Consider the following 26,017-nt stretch of genomic DNA (forward strand, 5'->3'; position numbering starts at 1 on the left):
AATGTTCAACTAAGGACTTGTTTGAAAGCGTCCGGTTTTCAAGAAACTAGTTTATGAAAATTGAGGTGGTTCTAAATATAATAGTTTATGCTTTAGTTTATAGAAATTAGATTTACAGTTTCTTAAAAACTAAAAAACTGACCTCTTCTAAATAAGAGATAAAAACCAGTTTCTTAAAAATCGAGTTGCTTTGACCTAACTTCTCCTATAAGATGAGCACAGAGCCTTAGCTCGGTTGGTCCGTTCTCCGGTGGCAGAACGACAGGTCCTAGGTTCGAGCTTCACTCGTCTCAAGATTTCCCGATTGAGGGTTTTATTCTCTCTAATAATATTTCAGTGGTGTTGCCTCAGCGCAGAGCACACCAGTGAAATAGTAAGGAGCTGTTTGGTTCGCTGCCTAATTTGTCACACAAACAAAAAAACCCTAAATCATTCAGCTTTCACGAAATGAAATAAAAAAACTCTTTGGGCCGTTGATATCTGGAAGGCCCATCTAAGGAGAAGGCCTATTCCCACGAAATAGTAGACGGCGGTGAAGGGATATGTTCCATCATCATGCTCTTTCCTTCCTAAAAACAGAAGAAACCCCGCTATGCATGTGACAAAACGTGCCTTCCGGCAAGTTCTGACAACCTCCCATTGCCATTGCTCATTATTAGGTTCTATCCCCTTTTTTTTTTGTTGCTTCTATATATATATAGTAAGAGTATTATAGTATTAGCGTGTGCTCTTGGGTCGTCGTCGTGGGCCTTCATTTCTCCTAGAAGGTCGAGAGGAGAAGAAGGCGAGACGTGCAGTCCGTCGGGCACCGATCGAGAACAGGGAACCGATCAAGTCGTACGTCGTCAGCATCACGACCGGATGGCGCGTGCCGCGTCCAGCTATGTATCCAGGAGGGGGCTCTCCGCAGCGATGACGGTGGCGGCGGAGTCCGTGAAGAAGGTGGAGGAGAAGGCGGTGAAGCTGGGCACGGTGGCCAAGGACATCGCCAGCGCCATGGCCACCACGACGGAGGAGAAGACGGCGTTCTGGGAACCTGACCCCGAGACCGGATACTACCGTCCGGTCACCGGCACGAAGGAGGTGGACGCCGCCGACCTGCGCGCCGAGATGCTCAAGCGGAGGATTCTGCAGGACGACTGATGCATGCAGCATGCACTAGCTGCCCCTGTTCGATCGCCAAGATCACACCACGACGAAGATACTGTACCTAGTAGTACGTACGTACGTGTACACCTGATTATCCGAAGAAGATGGCCAGCCGATTATTAACCATTGGCTATCTTCGATCGGGGCCAATTTCAGAAGGAATTTCCTTTACTTTCTGTAGCAAATGATCGGGTTCCTGCACAGTTCATCAGGAATTCCATTGTATGCTCGTGTTGGTATATATACGTACGATGGGGTACCATTCTGGTCACCATAAAAATCTCATGACAATATGCTAGAATTATAGGCATTTTCCATATCATTTTAATTCCATAAATTAACATTATGACGATGACATATAAAAGATAATTAACTATAGAAATCATTGTCGGGTACCGTAATTAGGGGTACCCCTAATACTCCTAAACGCGGCCGAAAAACATCTTCAGAATAAACCATACACGGCTGATAAAGCACGGTTCAAGTCAAGGTCACATTTACCGAGGGACGCGACCTCATCCGAGCCCAGCCTCGGCCTCGGGCGGGAACAGTAGTCCCGGACGGATTCACGCCTCGCCCGAGGGTCCCCTCAGGCGATGAGCTAGCGCACCCTCGGCTCGCCTGAAGCCTAGCTTCGACAGACTTTGTCGTGCAGCGACCTTGGCCAAATCGCCTTACCAGCCGACCGTATCGCATGCGCATTTAATGCGGGGATCGCCTGACACCTTATCCCGACACGCGTGCCTCAGTCGGCAAGGTCGAAGTGACCGCAGTCACTTCGACCCTTTACTGACCGATCTGACAGGAAAACAGCGTTGTTCGCCCCGCTCCGGCTACTGTGCCAACCACCAGGATAAAACGGAGTCACGATCTTCCACGAGTTTGGCCTCGGGCACAACAGGGAGCTCCGCCTCGCCCGATCTCAGGCCTCGGCCTCGGAAGAAGATCTCCGCCTCGCCTGACCCCAGGCCTCGGCCTCAGCCTCGGGCTCGGGAGGAGTCACAACCTCGCCCGAGCCCAACCTCAGCCTCAGGAGAAGTCTCCGCCTCGCCCGACCTGGGCCTCGGACCGACTATGCTACAGGGGATACATCATTACCCTACCCCTAGCTAGCTGCCTCAGGCTATGAAGGAACAAGACCGGTGTCCCATCTAAGGTTACTCTGGTAACAAGTAATGATGGTTCCCCGCGTGCGTCCATGACGTCGGTTGCTCTCAAACCCCCTACGGAAGCAAGACAACGTCAGCAGGATCCATGTCGCGCCGACAGCTAGGCTTCTACAGGGCTCAAGGTGCTTCTCCGACGGCCACGCTAGCTCGTCTACAGGGCTCAAGGCGCTTCTCCGCCAGCCACGATAGCACATAGCTACACCCCCTTGTACAGCTGGGCATCTCCTTGCATCTATACAAGGGGATGTCCAGGGCCTTCCTAAGGCACGTCGTGGACAGACGTTGCAACACTGGCAACGTTGGACGTCGTGGACAGACGTTGCAACACTGGCAACGTTGGACGCCGAGGACAGACGGGGAGACACGCAGGGACTCTCTCTCTCTCTCTCCCTCACTCGCTCTCGCCCTCGCTCCCTCACGACGCTTGTAACCCCTACTACGAGCACCCCGGTGCGAGATAACATAAGCCTCATTTCCCTTTTATGTTCCATCTTGCATCAACCCATCTGGGTAGGGACACACATCAACAAATTTACTGGTCGGTTGACGGTCCTCGCGGGTCCGAAACGCCGACAGTTGGCGCGCCAGGTAGGGGCTCGCTGCGTGTTAACGAACACTTTCCCGTTGAGTTCCAGATGGGTAGCCTCCAGCAGCCTCTTCAGCCGGGGACGGTGCTCCGCTTCGGGAGTCTCGAGTTCATGTCCCTTGACGGCAGCTACGACATGGTACTCCACCCCCCGCAGCGCGACAGCAACAACGGTCGTCGGCTCGCCCGGCGGCGGCGAACTCGACGACGACTTCCCACCATGGTAGAAGAGGAACACCCGGGTTTGCCCCGCCACCCTCCTCGCCGGAGGAGGAGGAGATGGGGCAACCGTGGCCATGCACGAGGCGGCACCTCGTCGGCTGTCAGGCCAGAGCGAGTCGACGACGCCGGCACCCCTGCGAGGGTCATGTCGCGTGTTGTCCTCGCACCTGAGACAACGACGGGTGTCGCTTCCCCGCAACGCGCCAACCCCAAGCGGACTTGTTGGGGCGAAGGCAAAGCCGCCACCCTCCGCTCGAAGTCTTCGCCGCAGTCGCTGGTCCGACGGAGACAAAACGGGCAGGGACACCCTTCGCTCGGTACGACATCAGACGAAGGCCTGCGACGAGGTCCTCCCACCGTGCGGCCTCATCCAGTTCGGAGGCCCACGTGCGATCCGGCCCATTGTAACGGGCCCTGCATGGCCGCCGTGTGTTACAGGCCTTATTTGTAAAGGCATTCCTGTAATTACAGTCTATAACCCTGCTTTATGGGAATATTCCGGGGATAACCTGGGTAGCTGAGGGCACATGCGTCCTTAACACAAGGCGCTGGGCGCTCAGGTACCTATAAATACCCCCGCACAGTGCCCGTGAGAGGCTAGATTAACAGAGCTATTGCCTTCTAGCACGTAACCCTGTTGTCATCACCGTTCACCCTTGTTGGCCTCCTTGCGACAGAGAGCAAGTTCCAACATTTGGCGCCCACCGTTCGTGCTACGAGAAAACCACCCGCGATGGCACCCAAGAGAGCTAACCCGAAGGCTGACGAGGCTGCGAAGGCAGCACTGCTCGCCGCAAGAAAGGGCAAGGCCCTCGTCCTCACCCAATCCACCCACCAAGAGGCCACCGAAGACAATGTTCCCCGCACCTGCGAGGACGACACTTTCCGCACCTGCGGCCCTGAAGGACAATCGCAGCCACCCCCAGGCTTCGCCCCACCGGAGGGCGCGGACCTCACCGAGGATGGTGAAGTCCTCGGCGTCTCAGCGGAAGAAAAGCTACAGCTGCGTGCCCTGTGCCTCAAGAACCGGAATCTCCAGAGGCAGAAAGAGATACTGGAGGCCAAGCGCCAGCGTGTGTCCGCACTAGCCAAAGTGCGGCAAATGATAAGCGACGAAGAGCAGAAGGCCCAAGACCTCGAGCGGGAGATCACGCTGATGCAGCGCGAAGGCCACCTTGGCCTGCAGCATGAGCCACCCCTCCACCAGCGCGCACAACTGGAAGACACGCGTGAAGGCCACCTCGGCCTGCAGCATGGGCCACCCCTGCAACACCGAGCACAACCGGAAGACCCGCGTTTCCCCAGCGCGACCACACCTTCCAGCATGCCGCGCCATTCCAAGGAGTCAACTATCTCGACGAGCGAAGTCCCCTGGCGCCACACCTGCAAGTGACGCCTTGGCCAGCTAACTTCCGATCTGGGACATATCCCAAGTACAACGGCAGCACCGACCCGGCGCAATACATAATGCGTTATCAGGTCGCCGTCGCATCCGCTGGAGGGGACGACGCCACAATGGCGAAGTCTTTCATCATCGCCCTAGAGGGCCCAGCTCTCACCTGGTTCACCAGATTGCCTCCGCTGTCCATTGATTCCTGGAGAAGTCTCAGGGACAAGTTCCTGCTCAACTTCCAAGGATACCGCCCAGACACCGACGCCTTGGCCGAGCTCTCGCTTTGCAAGCAGCTGGAAATGGAGACTCTGCGGGAGTATTACCGCAAATTTTTAACACTCAAGTCGCAGCTGCCTTCCGTTGATGATCAGATAGCTATCCACTACGCCATCAGTGGCCTTCGTGCCGGCGTCCTCTACAGCCACTGCATCAGAGATCCGCCCAAGAACCTCCAGGAGCTATATCAGCTCTTTGAAAAATATGCCAAATCCTAAGAGCTCCACCAGCGCAAGGTCGAGTCACAGCGGAAACCCAAAGATGCCCCACAGTCCAGCCGTACGTGGACGAGGACTCCGCAGCCAGACTCCGGTCGAGACGGCCGTAATCAGCAGCAAGTGCACAACATCGCCAACCAGCATCCCGCTGCTGACCCCCCTCGTCGCCAGGAATATCCCCCCAAGGGCCGCGGAAATGGAACTCGTGGTAGGGGCCGAGGGCGCGCACAGCCGCCGCGCCGATTCTACTGCCTTTTCCATGGCGAAGACTGCGCCCACCAAACCAAAGACTGCCCCGAGACGAAGGCCACCAGAGACAGAATGGCACGGGCGCAGCCAGCCGACAACCCCAGAATTGTCGCGCACAATTACCAGCAACCCCCCCACCATATATCCACGCTCCCGCCCCGCATCCACCGCACCACGCTTACCAACACCATCAGGAAGTACAAATCGTACCTCCTCCACCCCCACCACCACACCAGCAACACCAAAACATCCCCCATGCCCCAAAGCAGGAAGACTTCGCCGACCAACCATATCGCGGAGTCATCCACATGATAACTGGGGGGTCCAACACAGACTTTGACACCAAGCGGCAGAAGCGGGACCACTACCGCAGCATCAACCATGTCGCCGTCACTGGCCCAGTCGTGCAGACAAAGTGGTCCCACATACCGCTAACCTTCGACGCACGAGATGTCGACTTGCGCAGCGCCCCCCACTGCGACGCCATGGTTATCAATTGCAGCGTGGCAGGCTGGGACCTGCACAAAGTCCTAGTTGACAACGGCAGTCAGGCGGACATCATCTTCCTTCACGCCTTCGATCGCATGGGCATAAGCCACAACTTGCTTAAGCCTTCGGACAACCCGTTGTATGGCTTCGGCGGCAAGGGCACCTTCCCCGTCGGCAAAATAGAGCTGCCTCTCTCCTTCGGTGTAGTACCCAATGACCGAAGTGAGCAAATAACCTTTGATATCGTGGACATGGTATATCCTTACAATGCCATCATGGGCCGCGGCTCCATCAATAAGTTCGAAGCAGCCATTCACGGACTGTACCTATGTATGAAGATACTAGGTCCGTTAGGCGTCATCACAGTCTTTGGCAATCAACAGACTGCGCAACATAGAGCGGGACTTCGTGCCCGGTCAACGAAACGTGCACTGCCTCACGGCCCAACGCGAGGTCCCTGCGCCCGCTAGCCCAACCGATAAGCAGCACGACAAGATACAACTGTAGAGCCAAGACGGGACCAAGACTGTCCCCCTCGATCAGGCCACGCCCAAGCAGACAGTCACTATCAGCGAAGACCTCACCTCGCATGAAGAAGAGAAACTGCTCTGCTGCCTGTCCAAGAATAAAGATGTCTTCGCCTGGTCCGCCCTCGACCTGGTCGGAGTCAGCCGATCCATAATTGAGCACAACTTGGGAATTGACCCTTCGATGCGACCAAAAAAGCAGAGGCTTCGCAAAATGTCCGACGAAAAGACAGAGGCCGCCAAGGCGGAGGTGCACCGCCTCCTAGAAGCTAAATTCATCGAGCCAGTGGCTTACCCCACGTGGCTCTCAAATGTTGTAATGGTGCAGAAAAAAAGCGGGAAATGGCGAATGTGCATAGACTTCACCAGTCTCAACAAGGCCTGCCCAAAGGACAATTTCCCACTGCCGCGGATCGACAAAATAGTCGATAGCGCGGCCAGATGCGAGGTCATGTCACTCCTCGACTGCTTCTCCGGTTACCACCAGATATACATGAAGGAGGAAGACAAGGCTAGCACCAGCTTTATAACACCCTTCGGCACATATTGCTTCATCAGAATGCCGGAGGGACTCAAGAACGCCGGGTCCACCTTCTCCAGACTCACCAAAACAGTACTCGAAGAGCAGGTCGGCAGAAATATATTTACATATGTGGACGACATCGTCGTCGCCAGCAAGAACAAGGAGGACCATCTCGCCGACCTCGCCGAGACATTCGCGAACATGCGAGACGCACGACTCCGCCTAAACCCGGAAAAGTGCGTCTTCGGCGTTCGCCAGGGCAAAATATTGGGCTACCTGGTATCACACCGCGGCATCGAGGCCAACCCAACCAAGATCCAGGCCATCATAGACATGTTGCCTCCGCAGTCCGCCAGGGACGTCCAGCGTCTGACAGGCAGATTGGCCGCCCTCAACAGATTCATCTCCAGGTCCGCCGAGCGAAGTCTCCCCTTCCTCAAAACACTTCGCGGTGCAAAGGACTTCGCCTGGGGACCGGAGCAGGCAGCGGCCTTCGCCTCACTAAAGCAGTACCTGTCGGAGTTGGCCATCCTCACAAGCCCCGACTCCTCGCTCCCCCTATTGCTCTACGTCGCGGCTTCGCCGCATGCTGTCAGCGCAGCACTAGTGCAGGAGCAGACAGTCGAGGGCGCGGTCAGGCAGTGCCCTGTTTACTATGTCTCCGAGGTACTGACACCGTCCAAGTGCAACATGACAGAGCTGGAGAAGATTGCCTACGCAGTCGTTATGTCTTCGCGCAAACTGCGCCACTACTTTGAAGCATTCAAGGTCCGAGTCACCTCAGACAGGGGGCTCGGCGAATTATTCAGAAACCCGGAGGCATCAGTAAGAATTGCCAAGTGGGCAGCCGAGCTGTCCGGCTACCACATCAGCTTCGAGCCCAGGACAGCCATCAAGTCGCAAGTCCTGGCAGACTTCGTCGTCGACTGGACTGGGCCAATAACACAACCAGACCCGTCCACAGAGAAGGTTTGGACGATCCATTGCGACGGCGCATGGTGCCATGCGAGGGCAGGCGCCGCTGCAGTCATCACCTCACCGGCCGGGGTCAAGCACAGATATGCAGCACGCCTCAGCTTCGCTCTGGACTCCGACAGATGCACAAATAATATAGCAGAATATGAAGCAGTCATCCTCGGCCTCCGCAAGCTAAGGGCCCTCGGAGTCACCACCTGTATCATCAAAACAGACTCCAAGATAGTTGCCGGCCAGATCGAGAAAGACTACACAGCAAAAGACCCCGCACTTATGCAATACCTCGCGGCCATCCGAAGTCTCGAGAGACAGTTCAAGGGATTCACCTTGCAGCATGTGGATAGGGCCAAAAATGAGGAGGCTGACGCATTGGCCAAGGCCGCCGCGAGGGGCGAGTCCTTGCCCTCCGACGTGTTCTTTCATATCATCGGCACGCCAGCCGTCCGGAGCCCCGAAGGGCTCCAAATAACTAATGACAGCGAGGGCCACCGCATAGTCAACCTAATCATGACCGAAGACTAGCGGGCACCAATAACCCTGTTCCTACAGGGGTACTATCATCCAACCGACGTCAGTGAGGCCAAGCGCCTCAGACATCGAAGCCGGGACTTCGCACTGATTGAAGGCCAACTCTACAAGAAAGGGGTCAGTCAGCCAATGCTTAAGTGCGTCACCGAAACCGAAGACATGCAGATCCTACGTGAAGTCCACAGCGGCACGTGCGGCTCACACGCAGGGCCAAGGGCCCTCGCTGCTAAGGTGATCCGCTAGGGTTTTTACTGGCCCGCAATGATTTGCGCCGCAAACCGGGTCACAAGGTCCTGCGAAGCCTGCCAGAAGTTTTCCCCTCGGTCAGGCAGCCCCTCGCAGTACACAAAGCTGATCGCCCACACATGGCCTCTCCAGCGCTGGGGCCTGGACATTGTCGGGCCCCTGCCCACCGCTCAGGGGAACCTTAAGTTCGCCTTCGTCGCTGTCGAGTACTTCACCAAATGGATCGAGGCGAGGGCTGTTTCTACAATAACATCGAAGACTGCCCAAAAATTTTTCTGGCAGAACATTGTTTGCCGCTTCGGAGTACCGTCTGAACTAACAGTTGACAACGGCAAGCAGTTTGACAGCCAAGACTTCAAGATTTCTGTTTCTCCATTGGCACCAAGCTTGCCTTCGCCTCAGTCTATCATCCGCAGTCCAACGGGGTCGTGGAACGCGCCAATGGGAAAATTTTCACAGCTGTCAAGAAGATGCTCCTTGATGAAAAAAGGGCAGATGGACCGAATTGTTACCTGAGGCAGTCTGGGCACTAAACATGACTGAGTGCAGAGCGACTGGGTTCACTCCCTTCCGCCTTCTATACGGATCGGAGGCCATGACCCCGCAAGAAATAAAGCATGGGTCCCCGCGAACAGTCCCGTCCGCCGTCCCCGACGTGGACGAGCCAACTTCAAAGGATCTCATTGACGGAGACCGAGTCTTCGCCCTACAGGCCCTAAACAAATACCAAGCCCAGACCAAAGCATGGCGCGACCACACAGTCATCCCAAGGGAGTTCAGCGAAGGGGACCTCGTACTCGTCCGAACAGCTCGGACGGAGTCCAGGGGCAAGCTGGAGCCCAAGTGGGAGGGCCCCTTCATAGTCAAGACAAAAGCTTCCCCCAGTGCTTACAGGCTCACAACGCCAAACGGCGAGGACCTGGAGCACTCCTGGAACATCGACAACCTCCGAAATTTTTTTGTTTGATTCCTCAGGGCCGATTTCGCCCTTGTAATTCGCAAAAACAATCTTGTATCGGCCCGCACTCTTTTCCTCCCGGGGGGTGAGGTTTTTACCGAGGCGGAGCCATGTAATATATGTGTGAAAAATCCCCCGCAAAAACATGCATCGAAAAAAGACCGCGACGACGGTCTTCGACATTCGACCAATACGAGGTCACCGCGAGGCTAAGCGCTAGCCACCCTCGCGTGCGACAAATCCGCGCAGAAGTCGCCTAAAGGTGCAGCCGGACTAGCACAACAAGTGCGAAAAAACCGAAGTCTACCGCATAGACTGTCCGCGCAGAAGTCGCCTAAGGGTGCAGCCGGACTAGCACAACAAGTGCGAAAAAACCAAAGTCTACCGCGAAGACTATCCGTGCAGAAGTCGCCTAAGGGTGCAGCCGGACTAGCACAACAAGTGCGAAAAAACCGAAGTCTACCGCGTAGACTGTCCGTGCAGAAGTCGCCTAAGGGTGCAGCCGGACTAGCACAACAAGTGCGAAAAAACCGAAGTCTACCGCGTAGACTATCCGCGCAGAAGTCGCCTAAGGGTGCAGCCGGACTAGCACAACAAGTGCGGAAAAACCGAAGTCCACCGCGAAGACTGTCCGTGCAGAAGTCGCCTAAGGGTGCAGCCGGACTGGCACAACAAATGCAGAAACGACAACATCAAGCCGTCCGCGCCAAGACCGACTGCAATCACACCAGACAAAGTATACAACGCCTTCGCAGACATAGACAAGCGAGGGCACACAACTACATCATACAAGCCCTTACACATATACAAGCGAGGGCACCACACTCTACATCGGCTCAACCTTAGGAATAATTCCCATCTCCCTATAATTAAATAACATTATCCTAAGCTCTTCACCCGCAAAAAGACTTCGTAGTTCCCCTTCACCTGTACTCTCGGCGGCCGGCAAAGACAGCAGTTCCCGCCGGCCAGCCCTACTCACACGAAGCCGAGCCCCCTTCGCCCCACTAACTCTATGCTTCGCAACCGCCCTTCGTCGTCGTCGCCCGGTGCTAGGGCCTGACACATCTCCTGCGTCCGCGGCGTGCGGCGAAGCCTCCGCCGCAGCCACATCCAAAGCCGCAAAGTAGTCCAAATCCTCCTCCGACGACTCCTCAGTCCACTCAACCGAGCTCCCAGAGTCAGCAAAATCAAAAGACTCAGATGCAGATCCACCACATTCATTACCACCTTCCGCGGTCGAAGCCGCCAAAAATTTAGTAGTAGCGGTTGTGTGCGCAGGCCCAAAATCTTGAACCTGCGCAACAACCAAAATTCAGCAACATATACAAATTTCCCTAACCCTCTACACCCACTACGCCACCTGCGAAGGCCCTGACGTTGCGGGAGCCTCCGCCGCTGGCTCCGCCGTTGCTTCCGCTGTCGTTTCCGCCACCACCACGGGATCTTCAGCACTCGGCGCAGCAGCTGCGGGGGCATCAGGCGCGCCTTCGGCGACCTCTGGGGGCAGGTCTTCGCCGGCCGCAGCGGATGCGGAGGCATCCGGTGCGTCTTCCGCAGTCTCCGGGGTCGGCTCCAGGGCGGCCCCAGACACGGCCCCCGCCGGGATCGGCTCCGGCTCAGGCGACGCGCTGTTCAACGCCCCGAAGTCGTCCACCCTCTCGCCACGCGCCACCTAAGACAAAACACACAAAAGTCAGCACACACACACAGCCCACATCCAACAAACGCCAAAAAAAAACGAACACGTTACCTGAGCCCTCGCCGTCTCGGCCCGCTCCCTGACCACCTCGCGACCGTGCGCACCCCACATCCGGTCGTAGATGGCTCCGGCGGATTCCTTCACAACGGGGTCCTCAACCTTAAAGATATCTCGCTCGAAATCTTCATCGGCTTGGTCGAAGACCTCGAAGTGCCGGCACCCTTCGCGGGAGAGCGCATTCATCGCCCCCTCGCAGGTGACCAGGGAGGCATACGACATAAACCCCTCCACGACAGTGGGGAGCGCTTGCAATTCCTCCTGCACCCACTCCAGGCAGCGAAGTCCGGCCTCTCGGTCCGGCACTTCGAATTCACCGGTCCCCGCGCCCAGCTCACGGTATGTATCCATGAGCTGTTTGCGCGTCCGCTCTGCCTCCGCGCGCGACACAGCCTCGGCCCTCTCCATGCGGCTCTCCAGGGCAGTGAGCCGCTCCTGCAGCTGCTTGGCACGCTCCCTGGCAATATTGCCCTCCGCCCGCGCCAATTTGGCCTCAGCCTGCGCAGCCTTCTCCCTGGCGAGGGCCTCGTTGATCTCCCTCCTCTCCCCCGCCAGTTGGCGTCGGAGGTCAGCCTTCTCCTTCTCCAGTACGGCCACCTTGTCCGTCAGCTTACGACACTTGCTGTCGGCGGCCGATTTTTCACGGACGGCGTCGGCATGTTGTGTCTGAAGTCTCTCGACTTCGGCAGACACAGCCGCCGTGAGGGGCTGAGGGCCCCCGATGCTGTACGGTTGGCGAAGTCAGCCACCTGCAGAACACACGTAAGGCCACGGTCTAAGTAAAAAAAACAACACACCTCCTTTAGCCGGCGGGACGCCTGACTCAGCGCCTCCGTCACCTCCTCCAGCCGGCGGGACGCAGCGCCCGCCTCATCCCTGACAGCCGCAAAGGCCGACGCCTCGCCTCCGGCGCTAAGAGCCCCGCCCTTCGCCTTCGGCACGACGGCAGCCGTCGTGGTCGCCGCGGCAGGCGCAACTATAGCAAGTTGGCCTTCGTCCGACCCTGCGACGTACCGACGAATAAATTATATATTAAAAAAAACGAAGCCAACGACTTACCACCAAGATAGTCGTCCACACTAATATTGGTGGCGAAGTCGGCGACGTGTTTGCCTGACAACGGCAACGCTTGGGCCGCCTTCGCGACCTCCGCCACTCCGCCGGCAGGCGGCACCACCTTTGTCGATTTGGAGCCTCCGGCGCCCGCCGTTGCCTCCGGCGCGTTGCTAGATGCAGGGCCGCCCGACTTCACCGACAGCGGCGGCTTGCCTCCGCCGGGGGCCGCTGCCTTCGTAGCCCCCCGCTGCCTCTTCGGCCTGGCTTCAACGAGCCTGACGGCCGCCAGCCGTTTTTGTGCAGCTCCCTGGCGATCCTTGTCCATCACTGCCGACACAACAGCAGCAATATTCCGCCCGTAAGGAAAAACTCTCCATTTACGAACCATGCGAGATGTAAAAGAGTCTTCGCCGGCCGCGTGGGGGATAGGAACATTCCTAGGCCAGCAACCCCCGGTAACCCTCAGCATCCAAGCCGAAGACTCCCGGAGCTCGGGCGAAGACATCCTTCCCTCGGGGGCCGCGCACGTCCTCATTAGCTCTCTAGCAAAACCATCAGAAACCCCAAGACCTCCCATAACAGTACCTAATTTTCTCTTTTTAGAGGATGGGGCGGCCGCCGGCGCACGGTCGTCTCCAGTCTCCACCGCCGGTTTCTTCCCACGGCGGTCCACATCGTCTTGACCAGGGTAGCCTTCATATGGCAATTGATTTAATTCGAAAACTCTGTTCAAACGGTCATTCGACCCGCGGATATCCTAGCTGCGCTGGCCCTCTGTCCTCGGCACGTAACGTCCAACGAGCCGCACCGCCCCACCCTCCGCCTCACGCACAAAGGTGGCCGGGTCGCAGTTTTGCAGACTCAGTGCGAAGGCAGGACTTCGCACCATCTTCCCATCATGGGAAGGCATCTGGCGAGGGCACACTTCGCCCAACGCCCAGCCATGCGCCAAGGGCCATACCCCGTACGCCACAAATTCTTCAACCAAGTTGCGCCCACTGCTCAGGCCGGCGGCGCACCGAAGGGCCCCTTCGTCCACATCCCCCTCCGTCACTTCAAAGGGCGGGTACGCTGAGTAAAAATGAGAGCACATCTCGGACACGGGGAGTCCCTCATGGCCTTCGACGGTACCCTCAGCAACGTAAAACCAATATTCATTCCAGTTGCCCCACTTGTTGCGGGCGCAAGGAACCAACTCGACCACCTGCATCGTGGTCTTGCCGGTCTTCGGCGTGAATGTTCAGGACCCGAACTGAGCGACTTCGTCTCCAATCATCTTCTTCTGCCAGTGCAAACAATAATACTTCACAAACACTTCGACCGATGGCTGTCCGCCGTACGAAGTCGTCGCCCAGACATACTTCGACAGAGCCACCATGGCATTCGGTGTCAGCTGATGCATTTGAACGTTGAACCTCCGCAGGACTTCGCCAACAAATCGGTGTGCAGGCAAGCGGAGTCCGGCGGCAAAGAACGCCTCAAAAACAACCAACTCGCCCTCCGGCTCGGGGACTTCCTCCGTCCCTGGGACTCGAGCAACTCCGCCGCCGAAGTAACCCAACCGCTGCATATCCTGCACGCGGACCGACGACATCCGCGACACGCCAAAATCAACAGAATCGCCGGCGCGCAAATCCTCCGCCATCAAACTACCCAGCGTCTCCTCAGACGAGGCGGCGGCCGACGGCGAGGGATCGGCCGGCGGCGTAGCGCCAGCGGAAGAAGACGAGGACGGCATCGCTACGTACCATCGACGGCGGCGGGCGGTCTGCTTCACTCGAGCCAGATCTCCGGCGAACAAGAGCACGGCGGGCAGACGAGCAGCAAGGCGGCAAAAAGGGCGGCTAGGGTTTTCACGGAGCGCGGAAAGTGAAGTTCAAAAAGCACCGACCCCCGCCCCCTTTTATAGACAGGGCGCGGCTCTTCGGGAAACCCGCACTCCAACAGGGCGCGACGCTTCGGGAAACCCGCAATCCAACAGTACGCCGTCAATCAACGGTCACGTCAAAAACCCCCGCGGAACCACTTCGAGCGAGGGCAGCATCTCCGCCATCCAGCGACGTCTTCGGCACCAGGTGACTTTGTCGAACTGGTCCCTCGGAGGGCAAATGTTGGGGCGAAGGCAAAGCCGCCACCCTCCGCTCGAAGTCTTCGCCGCAGTCGCTGTTCCGACGGAGACAAAACGGGCAGGGACACCCTTCGCTCGGTACGACATCAGACGAAGGCCTGCGACGAGGTCCTCCCACCGTGCGGCCTCGTCCAGTTCGGAGGCCCACGTGCGATCCGGCCCATTGTAACGGGCCCTGCGTGGCCGCCGTGTGTTACGGGCCTCATTTGTAAAGGCATTCCTGTAATTACAGTCTGTAACCCTGCTTTATGGGAATATTCCGGGGATAACCTGGGTAGCTGAGGGCACATGCGTCCTTAACATAAGGCGCTGGGCGCTCAGGTACCTATAAATACCCCCGCACAGTGCCCGTGAGAGGCCAGATTAACAGAGCTATTGCCTTCTAGCACGTAACCCTGTTGTCATCACTGTTCACCCTTGTTGGCCTCCTTGCGACAGAGAGCAAGTTCCAACAGGACTGATGACGCCAGCACCCTCACAAAGGACTTGTTGGGCGTTAGCCTCGTACTTGAGATAACGGTGCAGTCCGTCCCCGACGCGACTTCGCCACCGTCCATCAACCAAGAGGTACTATCCGTTTTCACCCTGTCCCTTTTAGATTTAGCCTCGATCCACCAAGCGACCCCGCTTTGGTGAGCGCTTTCGCCAGGGCATACCCTGACCTTCCAGGGTATCATATGTGGTCATCTTGGGACCGACTGACGGCCGTCTCAACCTTCGGACCCGCGGGTTCCGAGGAAGATGATGACTCCGACTTCGGTTGGGATTTCTCTGGACTCAGTGATCCCAGCACCATGCGAGACTTCATGTCCGCATGTGACTACTGCCTCTCCGGCTGCTCTGACGATGGCCACAACCTCGGCGATGAGGGTTGCGACCCAAGTCGTGAGTGTTTCCACATCGATCAGGGGGATCACGGCGAGGACAACCACCTCGGCATGCCGCAAGATAACAACGCCCCTGTGCCTACGTCTCGCGTTGACATCCCGCGGGAGCTAGCTGTGGTCCCAGTCCCTACGGGGGGTCAGGACACACAGCTCGAGCAATTCCGTGAGATGCAGGCCAAGCTCGACGAAGAAGCAGGGCGACTTGTGCAGCTCCGACAAAACATCGAGCAGGAGTGGGCAGGCCAAGCACTAGCCGGAGGAGCGCCTCATCGGGCCCGAGACGTCCAGCGTCGTATCGTCGACAATGCCAGGGCAGGGCTGCCCCCGACCTTCAGTGGGGTCGGCCAGAATCTAGCTGTAGCGGCGATACTACTCCGAGAAATGCCGGAGCCATCCACCACCGAGGGGCGGCGTATCCAGGGCGAACTTAAGGGTCTCCTGGAAAATGCAGCAGTCCGACGAGCCGAGAGCTCTGCCTCCCGAAGGCAAGGGTGCCCCTCGGAGCATCGCGCAACGTCCTCCCGACTCATGCGGGAGGACTCGGTCCACTCCGGGCGCACGCGGGACGGGACACCTGCAGCCCCGGATCGCCTCGGCGATGAGCACCACCGCCGCGACCGTCGAGCCCGCCTCGAAGAGAAGATGCGCCGAGGCTACCACCCCAGGCGCGGAGGACGCTACGACAGTGAGGAGGACCGGAGCCCCTCGCCCGAACCGCCAGGACCGAGGGTCTTCAGCCGGGTCATACGACGGGCGCCTTTCCTAGCCCGGTTCCGAGCCCCGACTACCATCACCAAGTACTCAGGGGAGACAAGGCCGGAGTTGTGGCTTGCGAACAACCGACTGGCATGCCAGTTGGGAGGGACGAATGATGACAACCTCATTATTCGCAACCTTCCCCTTTTCCTCTCTGGCGCTGCCCGAGCATGGCTGGAGCATCTGCCTCCTGCGCAGATCTCCGACCGGGACGACCTGGTCAAGGCCTTCGCGCGAAACTTCCAAGGTACGTACGTGTGCCCTAGGAACTCATGGGACCTCCGAAGCTGCCGCTAGCAGCCAGGGAATCCCTGCGAGAATACATCCGACGGTTTTCAAAGCAGCGCACCGAGCTGCCCAATATCACCGACTCGGACGTCATCGGGGCATTCCTTGCCGGCACCACGTGCCGGGACCTAGTGAGCAAACTGGGGCGCAAGACTCCCACCAAGGCGAGCGAATTGATGGACATCGCCACCAAGTTCGCCTCTGGTCAGCAGGCGGTCGAAGCCATCTTCTGGAAGGACAAGCAGCCTCAAGGAAGACAGAAGGAAGACGCCCCTGAGGCGTCCGTCCAGCGTGGCTCGAAAAAGAAGGCCAAGAAGAAGGCGCAAGCAAAGCGCGACGCCATTGGCGCGGATCTCGTCGCTGCTACTGAGCATAGGAATCCTCAGAAGCCCCCCCCGCAGGAGTCAACACGTTTGACAAGATGCTCAAGGAGTCGTGCCCCTATCACAGGGGTCCCGTCAAGCACACCCTTGAGGAGTGCGACATGCTCCAGCGTTACTTCATCAAGGCGGGACCCTCGGCAGAAGGTGGCAAGGACCAAGGCAACAACAAGAAGGGGGGCGACAAGGATGAGGAGTTCTCGGAGGTCCGCGACTGCTTCATGATCTACGGCGGACAGGTGACGAACGCCTCGGCTCGGCACCGCAAGCAGGAGCGTCGGGAGATCTGCTCGGTGAAGGTAGCGGCACCGGTCTACCTGGACTGGTCCGACAAGCCCATCACCTTCGACCAAGGCGACCACCCCGACTATGTGCCGAGCCCAGGAAGGTACCCGCTCGTCATCGACCCCGTCATCGGCAACGCTAGGCTCACCAAGGTCCTCATGGACGGAGGCAGCAGCCTCAACATCATCTACGCCGAGACCCTAGGGCTCTTGGGGATAGATCTTTCCACGATCCGGGCCGGTGCAGCACCCTTTCATGGGATCGTCCCCGGTAAGCGCATCTTGCCCCTTGGACAACTTGATTTGCCCGTCTGCTTCGGAACTCCCTCCAACTTCCGTAGGGAAACCCTCACGTTCGAGGTGGTCGGGTTCCGAGGAAACTATCATGCGATGCTGGGGAGACCGTGCTACACCAAGTTCATGGCCTTCCCCAACTACACGTGCCTCAAGCTCAAGATGCCGGGCCCCAACGAAATCATCACCGTTGGATCCACGTACCGCCACGCTTACGAGTGCAACGTGGAATGCGTGGAGTACGCTGAGTCCATCGCCGAGTCCGAGGCCCTCATCGCTGACCTGGAATGCCTCTCCAAGGAGGCGCCTGACGCGAAGCGCCACGCCGGCAACTTCAAACCAGCTGAGGCAGTTAAATCCGTCTCTCTCGACCCCAGCAACGACGCTGACAAGCAAGTCAGGATCGGCTCCAAGCTCGACCCTAAATAGGAAGCAGTGCTCGTCGACTTTCTCCGCGCAAATGCCGAAATTTTTGCGTGGAGTCCCTCGGACATGCCGGGCATACCGAGGGATGTCGCCGAGCACTCGCTGGATATCCGAGCTGGAGCCCAACCCGTGAAGCAGCACCTGCGCCGTTTTGATGAAGAGAAGCGCAGGGCCATAGGCGAGGAGGTCCACAAGCTGATGGCTGCAGGGTTCATCAAAGAGGTATTCCATCCCGAATGGTTAGCTAACCCTGTGCTTGTGAAGAAAAAAGGTGGGAAATGGAGGATGTGCGTAGACTACACTGGTCTAAACAAAGCATGTCCGAAGGTTCCCTACCCTCTGCCTCGCATCGATCAAATTGTGGACTCCACTGTTGGGTGCGAAACCCTGTCATTCCTCGACGCCTATTCAGGTTATCACCAAATCAAGATGAAAGAATCCGACCAGCTCGCGACTTCTTTCATCACACCCTTTGGCATGTATTGTTATATTACTATGTCATTTGGCTTGAGGAATGCAGGTGCAACCTACCAAAGGTGCATGAACCATGTGTTCGGATAGCACATCGGCCGAACGGTCGAGGCTTACGTCGATGACATCGTTGTTAAGACAAGAAAAGCCTCAGACCTCCTCTCCGACCTCGAAGTGACTTTCGGGTGCCTGCGCACAAAAGGTGTAAAACTCAATCCCGAGAAGTGTGTCTTTGGAGTCCCCCGAGGCATGCTCCTAGGGTTCATCGTCTCCGAAAGAGGCATCGAGGCCAACCCAGAGAAAATCGCAGCCATCACCAACATGGGACCCATCAAGGATCTAAAAGGAGTACAAAGGGTCATGGGATGCCTTGCGGCTCTGAGCCGCTTCATCTCGCGCCTCGGCGAGAAAGGATTGCCCTTGTACCGCCTCTTAAGGAAGGCCGAGCGCTTCACTTGGACCCCCGAGGCCGAGGAAGCCCTCGAGAACTTAAAGGCACTCCTTACTAACGCGCCCATCTTGGTGCCCCCCACTGCGGGAGAAGCCCTCTTGATCTACGTAGCCGCAACCACTCAGGTGGTCAGCGCCGCGATCGTAGTCGAGAGACGAGAAGAGGGGCATGCACTGCTCGTCCAGAGGCCGGTCTACTTCATCTGTGAGGTGCTATCTGAGACCAAGATCCGCTACCCACAAATCCAGAAGCTACTGTACGCAGTAATTCTGACGCGGCGAAAGTTGCGACACTACTTCGAGTCTCATCCGGTGACTGTGGTGTCATCCTTCCCCCTGGGAGAGATCATCTAGTGCCGGGAGGCCTCGGGTAGGATAGCAAAATGGGCAGTGGAACTCATGGGTGAAACAATTTCATTTGCCCCTCGGAAGGCCATAAAGTCCCAAGTCTTGGCGAACTTCCTGGCTGAATGGGTCGACACCCAATTGCCGACAACTCCAATCCAGCCCGAACTTTGGACCATGTACTTCGATGGGTCGCTGATGCAAACAGGAGCAGGTGCTGGCCTACTCTTCACCTCACCCCTCGGGAAACATGTGCGCTACGTGCTGCGCCTCCATTTTCTGGCGTCAAACAACGTGGCCGAGTACGAGGCTTTGGTTAATGGGTTGCGCATCGCCATCGAGCTAGGGGTTCGGCGCCTCGACGCTCGGGGCGACTCGCAGCTCGTCATTGACCAAGTCATGAAGAACTCCCACTGTCGCGATAAAAAAATGGAGGCCTACTGCGATGAAGTTCGGCGCTTGGAGGATAAGTTCCACGGGCTAGAACTCAACCATGTTGCTCGACGGTACAACGAGACCGCGGATAAGCTGGCTAAAATAGCCTCGGGGCGAACGACGGTTCCCCCGGACGTCTTCTCCAGGGACATATATCAACCATCCGTGAAACTCGACGACGCGCCCGAACCCGACGAGACCTCGGCCCAGCCCGAGGTACCCTCGGCCGCCGAGGGTGAGGCCTTGCGCATCGAGGGAGAGCGGAATGGGGTTGCGCCAAACCAAAACTGGCAGACCCCGTACCTGCAATATCTCCTCCGAGGAGAGCTGCCCCTCGACAAGGCCGAAGCTCGTCGACTGGCTCGGCGCGCCATGTCGTTCGTTTTACTGGGTGATGAAAAAGAGTTGTACCACCGCAGCCCCTCAGGCATTCTCCAACGATGCATATCCGTCGCCCAAGGACAAGAGCTGCTGAAAGTCGCCTAGAGGGGGTGAATAGGGCAAATCTGAAATTTATAAACTTAAGCACAACTACAAGCCGCTTAGCGTTAGAAATGTAAACGAGTCCGAGAGAGAGGGGGCAAAACAAATCGTGAGCAAATAAAGAGCGAGACACGATGATTTGTTTTACCGAGGTTCGGTTCTTGCAAACCTACTCCCCGTTGAGGTGGTCACGAAGACCGAGTCTCTTTCAACCCTTTCCCTCTCTCAAACGGTCACTTAGACCGAGTGAGCTTCTCTTCTCAATCAAACGGAACACAAAGTTCCCGCAAGGACCACCACACAATTGGTGTCTCTTGCCTTGGTTACAATTGAGTTTGTCACAAGAAGAATGAGAAAGAAAAGAAGCAATCCAAGCGCAAGAGCTCAAATGAACACAACAAATCTCTCTCTCTAATCACTAAAGCTTTGTGTGGAGTTGGGAGAGGATTTGATCTCTTTGGTGTGTCTTGTATTGAATGCTATAGCTCTTGTAAGGTGTAGAAGTGTAGAAACTTGGATGCCATTGAATGTGGGGTGGTTGGGGTATTTATAGCCCCAACCACCAAAAATGGCCTTTGGAAGTATGCTATCGCATGGCGCACCGGACAGTCCGGTGCGCCACCGGACACTGTCCGGTGCGCCAGCCACGTCAGCAGACCGTTGGGGTTCGACCGTTGGAGCTCTGACTTGTGGGGCCTCTAGGCTGTCCGGTGGTGCACCGGACCGGTCCTATAGACTGTCCGGTGTGCCAACTGCGCGTGCTCTGACTCTGGCGCGCACTGTAGCGCATTGAATGTGGTTGCAGACGACCGTTGCGCGTGAAGTAGCCGTTGCTCCGCTTGTACACCGGACAGTCCGGTGTGCACCGGACACTGTCCGGTGACTCACCGGACAGTCCGGTGAATTATAGCGGAGCGCCCTTGGAATTTCCCGAAGGTAGCGAGTTCAGCATCGAGTACCCTGGTGCACCGGACACTGTCCGGTGGTGCATCGGACACTGTCCGGTGGCACACCGGACAGTCCGGTGCGCCAGACCAGGGTGCCTTTGGGTTGTCTTTTGCTCTCTTTGTTTGACCCCTTTCTTGGTCTTTTTATTGGCTTATTGTGAACCTTTGGCACCTGTAGAACTTATAGACTAGAGCAAACTAGTTAGTCCAATTATTTGTGTTGGGCAATTCAACCACCAAAATCAATTAGGAAAAAGGTGTAAGCCTAATTCCCTTTCAATCTCCCCCTTTTTGGTGATTGATGCCAACACAAACCAAAGCAAGTATAGAAGTGCATAATTGAATTAGTTTGCATAATTGTAAGTGCAAAGGTTACTTAGAATTGAGCCAATGTAAATTTTCATAAGATATGCATGGATTGTTTCTTTATTTTTAACATTTTGGACCACGCTTGCACCACATCTTTTGTTTTTGCAAATTCTTTTGTAAATTCTTTTCAAAGTCCTTTTGCAAATAGTCAAGGGTAAATGAATAAGATTTTGAGAAGCATTCTCAAGATTTGAAATTTTCTCCCCCTGTTTCAAATGCTTTTCCTTTGGCTAAACAAAACTCTCCCTCAATAAAATCCTCATCTTAGTGTTCAAGAGGGTTTTAATATACCAAATTAGAAAATACTACTTTCTCCCCCTTTTAAACACAATAAGATACCAATTTGAAAATCTTAAAATTAGGTGGTGGTGCGGTCCTTTTTGCTTTGGGATAATACTTTCTCCCCCTTTGGCATGAATCGCCAAAAACGGATACTTGAGTGAAATATAAGCCCTTTCAAACTACTTTCTCCCCCCTTTGGCAAACGAAATATGAGTGAATATTATACCAAAGTTGGAGAGTTGCTCGGAGCGACAGCGAAGGGTGAGTAATTGATGGAGTGGAGTGGAAGTCGTTGTCTTCACCGAGGACTCCAAATCCCTTTCAATCTATGACTTGGTTTGGAATTCACTTGAAAACACATTAGTCATAGCATATAAAAGAGACATGATCAAAGGTATATTAATGTGCTATGTATGCAAGACATCAAAAGAAATTCCTAGAATCAAGAATATTGAGCTCATGCCTAAGTTTGTTAAAAGTTTGTTCATCTAGTGGCTTGGTAAAGATATCGACTAATTGTTCCTTAGTGTTAATATATGCAATCTCGATATCCCCCTTTTGTTGGTGATCCCTTAAGAAATGATACCGAATGGCTATGTGTTTAGTGCGGCTATGTTCAACGGGATTATCCGCCATGCGGATTGCACTCTCATTATCACATAGAAGAGGAACTTTGGTTAATTTGTAACCATAGTCCCTAAGGGTTTGCCTCATCCAAAGTAATTGCGCGCAACAATGGCCTGCGGCAATATATTCGGCTTCGGCGGTAGAAAGAGCTACGGAATTTTGCTTCTTTGAAGCCCAAGACACCAGGGACCTTCCCAAGAACTGGCAAGTCCCCGATGTACTCTTTTTATTAATTTTACACCCTGCTCAATCGGCATCCGAATAACCAATTAAATCAAATGTGGATCCCTTAGGATACCAAAGCCCAAACTTAGGAGTATGAACTAAATATCTCAAGATTCGTTTTACGGCCGTAAGGTGAGCTTCCTTAGGGTCGGCTTGGAATCTTGCACACATGCATACGGAAAGCATTATGTCCGGTCGAGATGCACATAAATAGAGTAAAGAACCTATCATCGACCGGTATACCTTTTGATCGACGGATTTACCTCCCGTGTCGAGGTCGAGATGCCCATTGGTTCCCATGGGTGTCTTGATGGGCTTGGCATCCTTCATCCCAAACTTGTTTAGAATGTCTTGAATATACTTCGTTTGGCTAATGAAGGTGCCCTCTTGGAGTTGCTTCACTTGAAATCCCAAGAAGTACTTCAACTCCCCCATCATAGACATCTCAAACTTTTGTGTCATGATCCTACTAAATTCCTCACATGTAGATTCGTTAGTAGACCCAAATATAATATCATCAACATAAATTTGGCATACAAACAAATCATTGTTAAGAGTTTTAGTGAATAGGGTAGGATCAGCTTTTCCGACTTTGAAGCCATTAGTGATAAGAAAATCTCTTAGGCATTCATACCATGCTCTTGGGGCTTGCTTGAGCCCATAAAGCGCCTTAGAGAGTTTGTAAACATAGTTAGGGTACTCACTATCTTCAAAGCCGGGAGGTTGCTCAAAATAGACTTTTTCCTTGATTGGTCCATTGAGGAAAGCACTTTTCACGTCCATTTGGTAAAGCTTAAAGCCATGGTAAGTAGCATAGGCAAGTAATATGCGAATTGATTCAAGCCTAGCTATGGGTGCATAGGTTTCACCGAAATCCAAACCTTCGACTTGTGAGTATCCCTTGGCCACAAGTCGGGCTTTGTTCCTTGTCACCACACCATGCTCGTCCTGCTTGTTGCGGAAGACCCACTTGGTTCCTACAACATTTTGGTTAGGACGTGGAACTAAATGCCATACCTCATTCCTAGTGAAGTTGTTGAGCTCCTCTTGCATTGCCACCACCCAATCCGAATCTTGTAGTGCTTCCTCTACCCTGTGTGGCTCAATAGAGGAAACAAAAGAGTAATGCTCACAAAAATGTGCAACACGAGATCTAGTGGTTACCCCCTTATGAATGTCGCTGAGGATGGTGTCGATGGGGTGATCTCGTTGAATTGCTTGGTGGACCCTTGGGTGTGGCGGTCTTGGTTCTTCATCCTCCTTGTCTTGATCATTTGCATCTCCCCCTTGATCATTGCCTTCATCTTGAGGTGGCTCATCTCCTTGATTTTCTCCTTCATCATCTTGAGCCTCATCCTTATCTTGAGTTGGTGGAGATGCTTGTGTGGAGGAAGACAGTTGATCTTGTGCATGTGGTGGCTCTTCGGATTCCTTAGGACATACATCCCCAATGGACATGTTCCTTAGTGCGACGCACGGAGCCTCTTCATCACCTATCTCATCAAGATCAACTTGCTCTACTTGAGAGCCGTTAGTCTCATCAAACACAATGTCACAAGAAACTTCAACTTGTCCAGAGGACTTGTTAAAGACTCTATATGCCCTTGTGTTTGAATCATATCCTAGTAAAAAGCCTTCTACAGCCTTAGGAGCAAATTTGGATTTTCTACCTCTTTTAACAAGAATAAAGCATTTGCTACCAAAGACTCTAAAATATGAAACATTGGGCTTTTTACTGGTTAGGAGTTCATAGGATGTCTTCTTGAGGATTCGGTGTAGATACAACCGATTGATGGCGTAGCAAGCGGTGTTGACCGCCTCGGCCCAAAACCGATCCGAAGTCTTGTACTCGTCAAGCATGGTTCTTGCCATGTCCAATAGAGTTCGATTCTTCCTCTCCACTACACCATTTTGTTGTGGCGTGTAGGGAGAAGAGAACTCATGCTTGATGCCCTCCTCCTCAAGGAAGCCTTCTATTTGAGAATTCTTGAACTTCGTCCCATTGTCGCTTCTAATCTTTTTGATCTTTAAGCCGAACTCATTTTGAGCCCGTCTCAAGAATCCCTTTAAGGTCTCTTGGGTATGAGATTTTTCCTGCAAAAAGAACACCCAAGTGAAGCGAGAATAATCATCCATAATAACTAGACAGTACTTACTCCCGCCGATGCTTATGTAAGCTATCAGGCCGAATAGGTCCATGTGTAGGAGCTCGAGTGGCCTGTCAGTTGTCATGATGTTTTTGTGTGGATGATGAACACCAACTTGCTTTCCTGCCTGACATGCGCTATAAACCCTGTCTTTCTCAAAATGAACATCTGTTAGTCCCAAAATGTGTTCTCCCTTTAGAAGTTTGTGAAGATTCTTCATTCCAACATGTGCTAGTCGGCGATGCCAGAGCCAGCCCATGTTAGTCTTAGCAATTAAGCAAGTATCGAGTTCAGCTCTATTAAAATCTACTAAGTATAGCTGACCCTCTAATACTCCCTTAAATGCTATTGAATCATCACATCTTCTAAAGACAGTAACACCTATATCTGTAAAAAGACAGTTGTAGCCCATTTTACATAATTGCGAAACTGAAAGCAAGTTGTAATCTAAAGAATCTACAAGAAAAACATTGGAAATGGAATGGTCAGGAGATATAGCAATTTTACCCAATCCTTTGACCAAACCTTGGTTTTCATCCCCGAATGTGATCGCTCTTTGGGGATCTTGGTTTTTCTCGTAGGAGGAGAACATTTTCTTCTCCCCTGTCATGTGGTTTGTGCACCCGCTATCGATGATCCAACTTGAGCCCCCGGATGCATAAACCTACAAAACAAGTTTAGTTCTTGACTTTAGGTACCCAAATGGTTTTGGGTCCTTTGACATTAGATACAAGAACTTTGGGTACACAAACACAAGTCTTTGATCCTTTGTGTTTGCCCCCAACATACTTGGCAACTATCTTGCCAGATTTGTTAGTTAAAACATAAGATGCATCAAAAGTTTTAAATGAAATGTTATGATCATTTGATGCAGTTGGAGTTTTCTTTCTAGGCAATTTAGCACGGGTTGATTGCCTAGAGCTAGATGTCTCACCCTTATACATAAAAGCATGATTAGAACCAGAGTGAGACTTCCTAGAATGAATTCTCCTAATTTTGCTCTCAGGATAACCGGCAGGGTACAAAATGTAACCCTCGTTATCCTGAGGCATGGGAGCCTTGCCCTTAACAATATTAGACAATCTTTGAGGAGGAGCATTAAGTTTGACATTGTCCCCCTTTTGGAAGCCAATGCCATCCTTGATGCCAGTGCGTCTCCCACTATAGAGCATGCTTCTAGCAAATTTAAATTTCTCATTTTCTAAGTCATGCTCATTAATTTTAGCATTAAGTTGAGCTATGTGATCATTTTGTTGTTTAATTAAAGCCATATGATCATGAATAGCATCAATGTTAATATCTCTACATCTAGTGCAAATAGTGACATGCTCAATGGTAGATGTAGAGGGTTTGCAAGAATTAAGTTCAACAATCTTAGCACATAAAATATCATTGTTATCTCTAAGGTCGGAAATGGAAGCATTGCAAACATCTAATTCCTTAGCCTTGGCAATTATTTTTTCATTTTCA

The 26,017-nt window shown here is 54.1% G+C and overlaps 1 protein-coding gene across 1 annotated transcript; it reads left to right on the forward strand.

The window, feature by feature from the left end:
* The first annotated feature begins 724 nt into the window (after positions 1-724).
* Positions 725-1,429, forward strand: LOC103630228 (protein SENESCENCE-ASSOCIATED GENE 21, mitochondrial). The gene has a single exon (XM_008651300.4). The coding sequence runs from the start codon at positions 862-864 to the stop codon at positions 1,141-1,143; it is 282 nt and encodes a 93-aa protein (XP_008649522.1). The 5' UTR covers positions 725-861; the 3' UTR covers positions 1,144-1,429.
* Positions 1,430-26,017: the final 24,588 nt, after the last annotated feature.

This window comes from Zea mays, chromosome 6 (assembly GCF_902167145.1).
Source record: "Zea mays cultivar B73 chromosome 6, Zm-B73-REFERENCE-NAM-5.0, whole genome shotgun sequence".
Classification (NCBI taxonomy): Eukaryota; Viridiplantae; Streptophyta; class Magnoliopsida; order Poales; family Poaceae; genus Zea; species Zea mays.

Bases quoted from the DNA above. Each gene is read 5' to 3' on its own strand.
- LOC103630228 (XM_008651300.4), top strand. From the start codon at position 862: ATGGCGCGTGCCGCGTCCAGCTATGTATCCAGGAGGGGGCTCTCCGCA.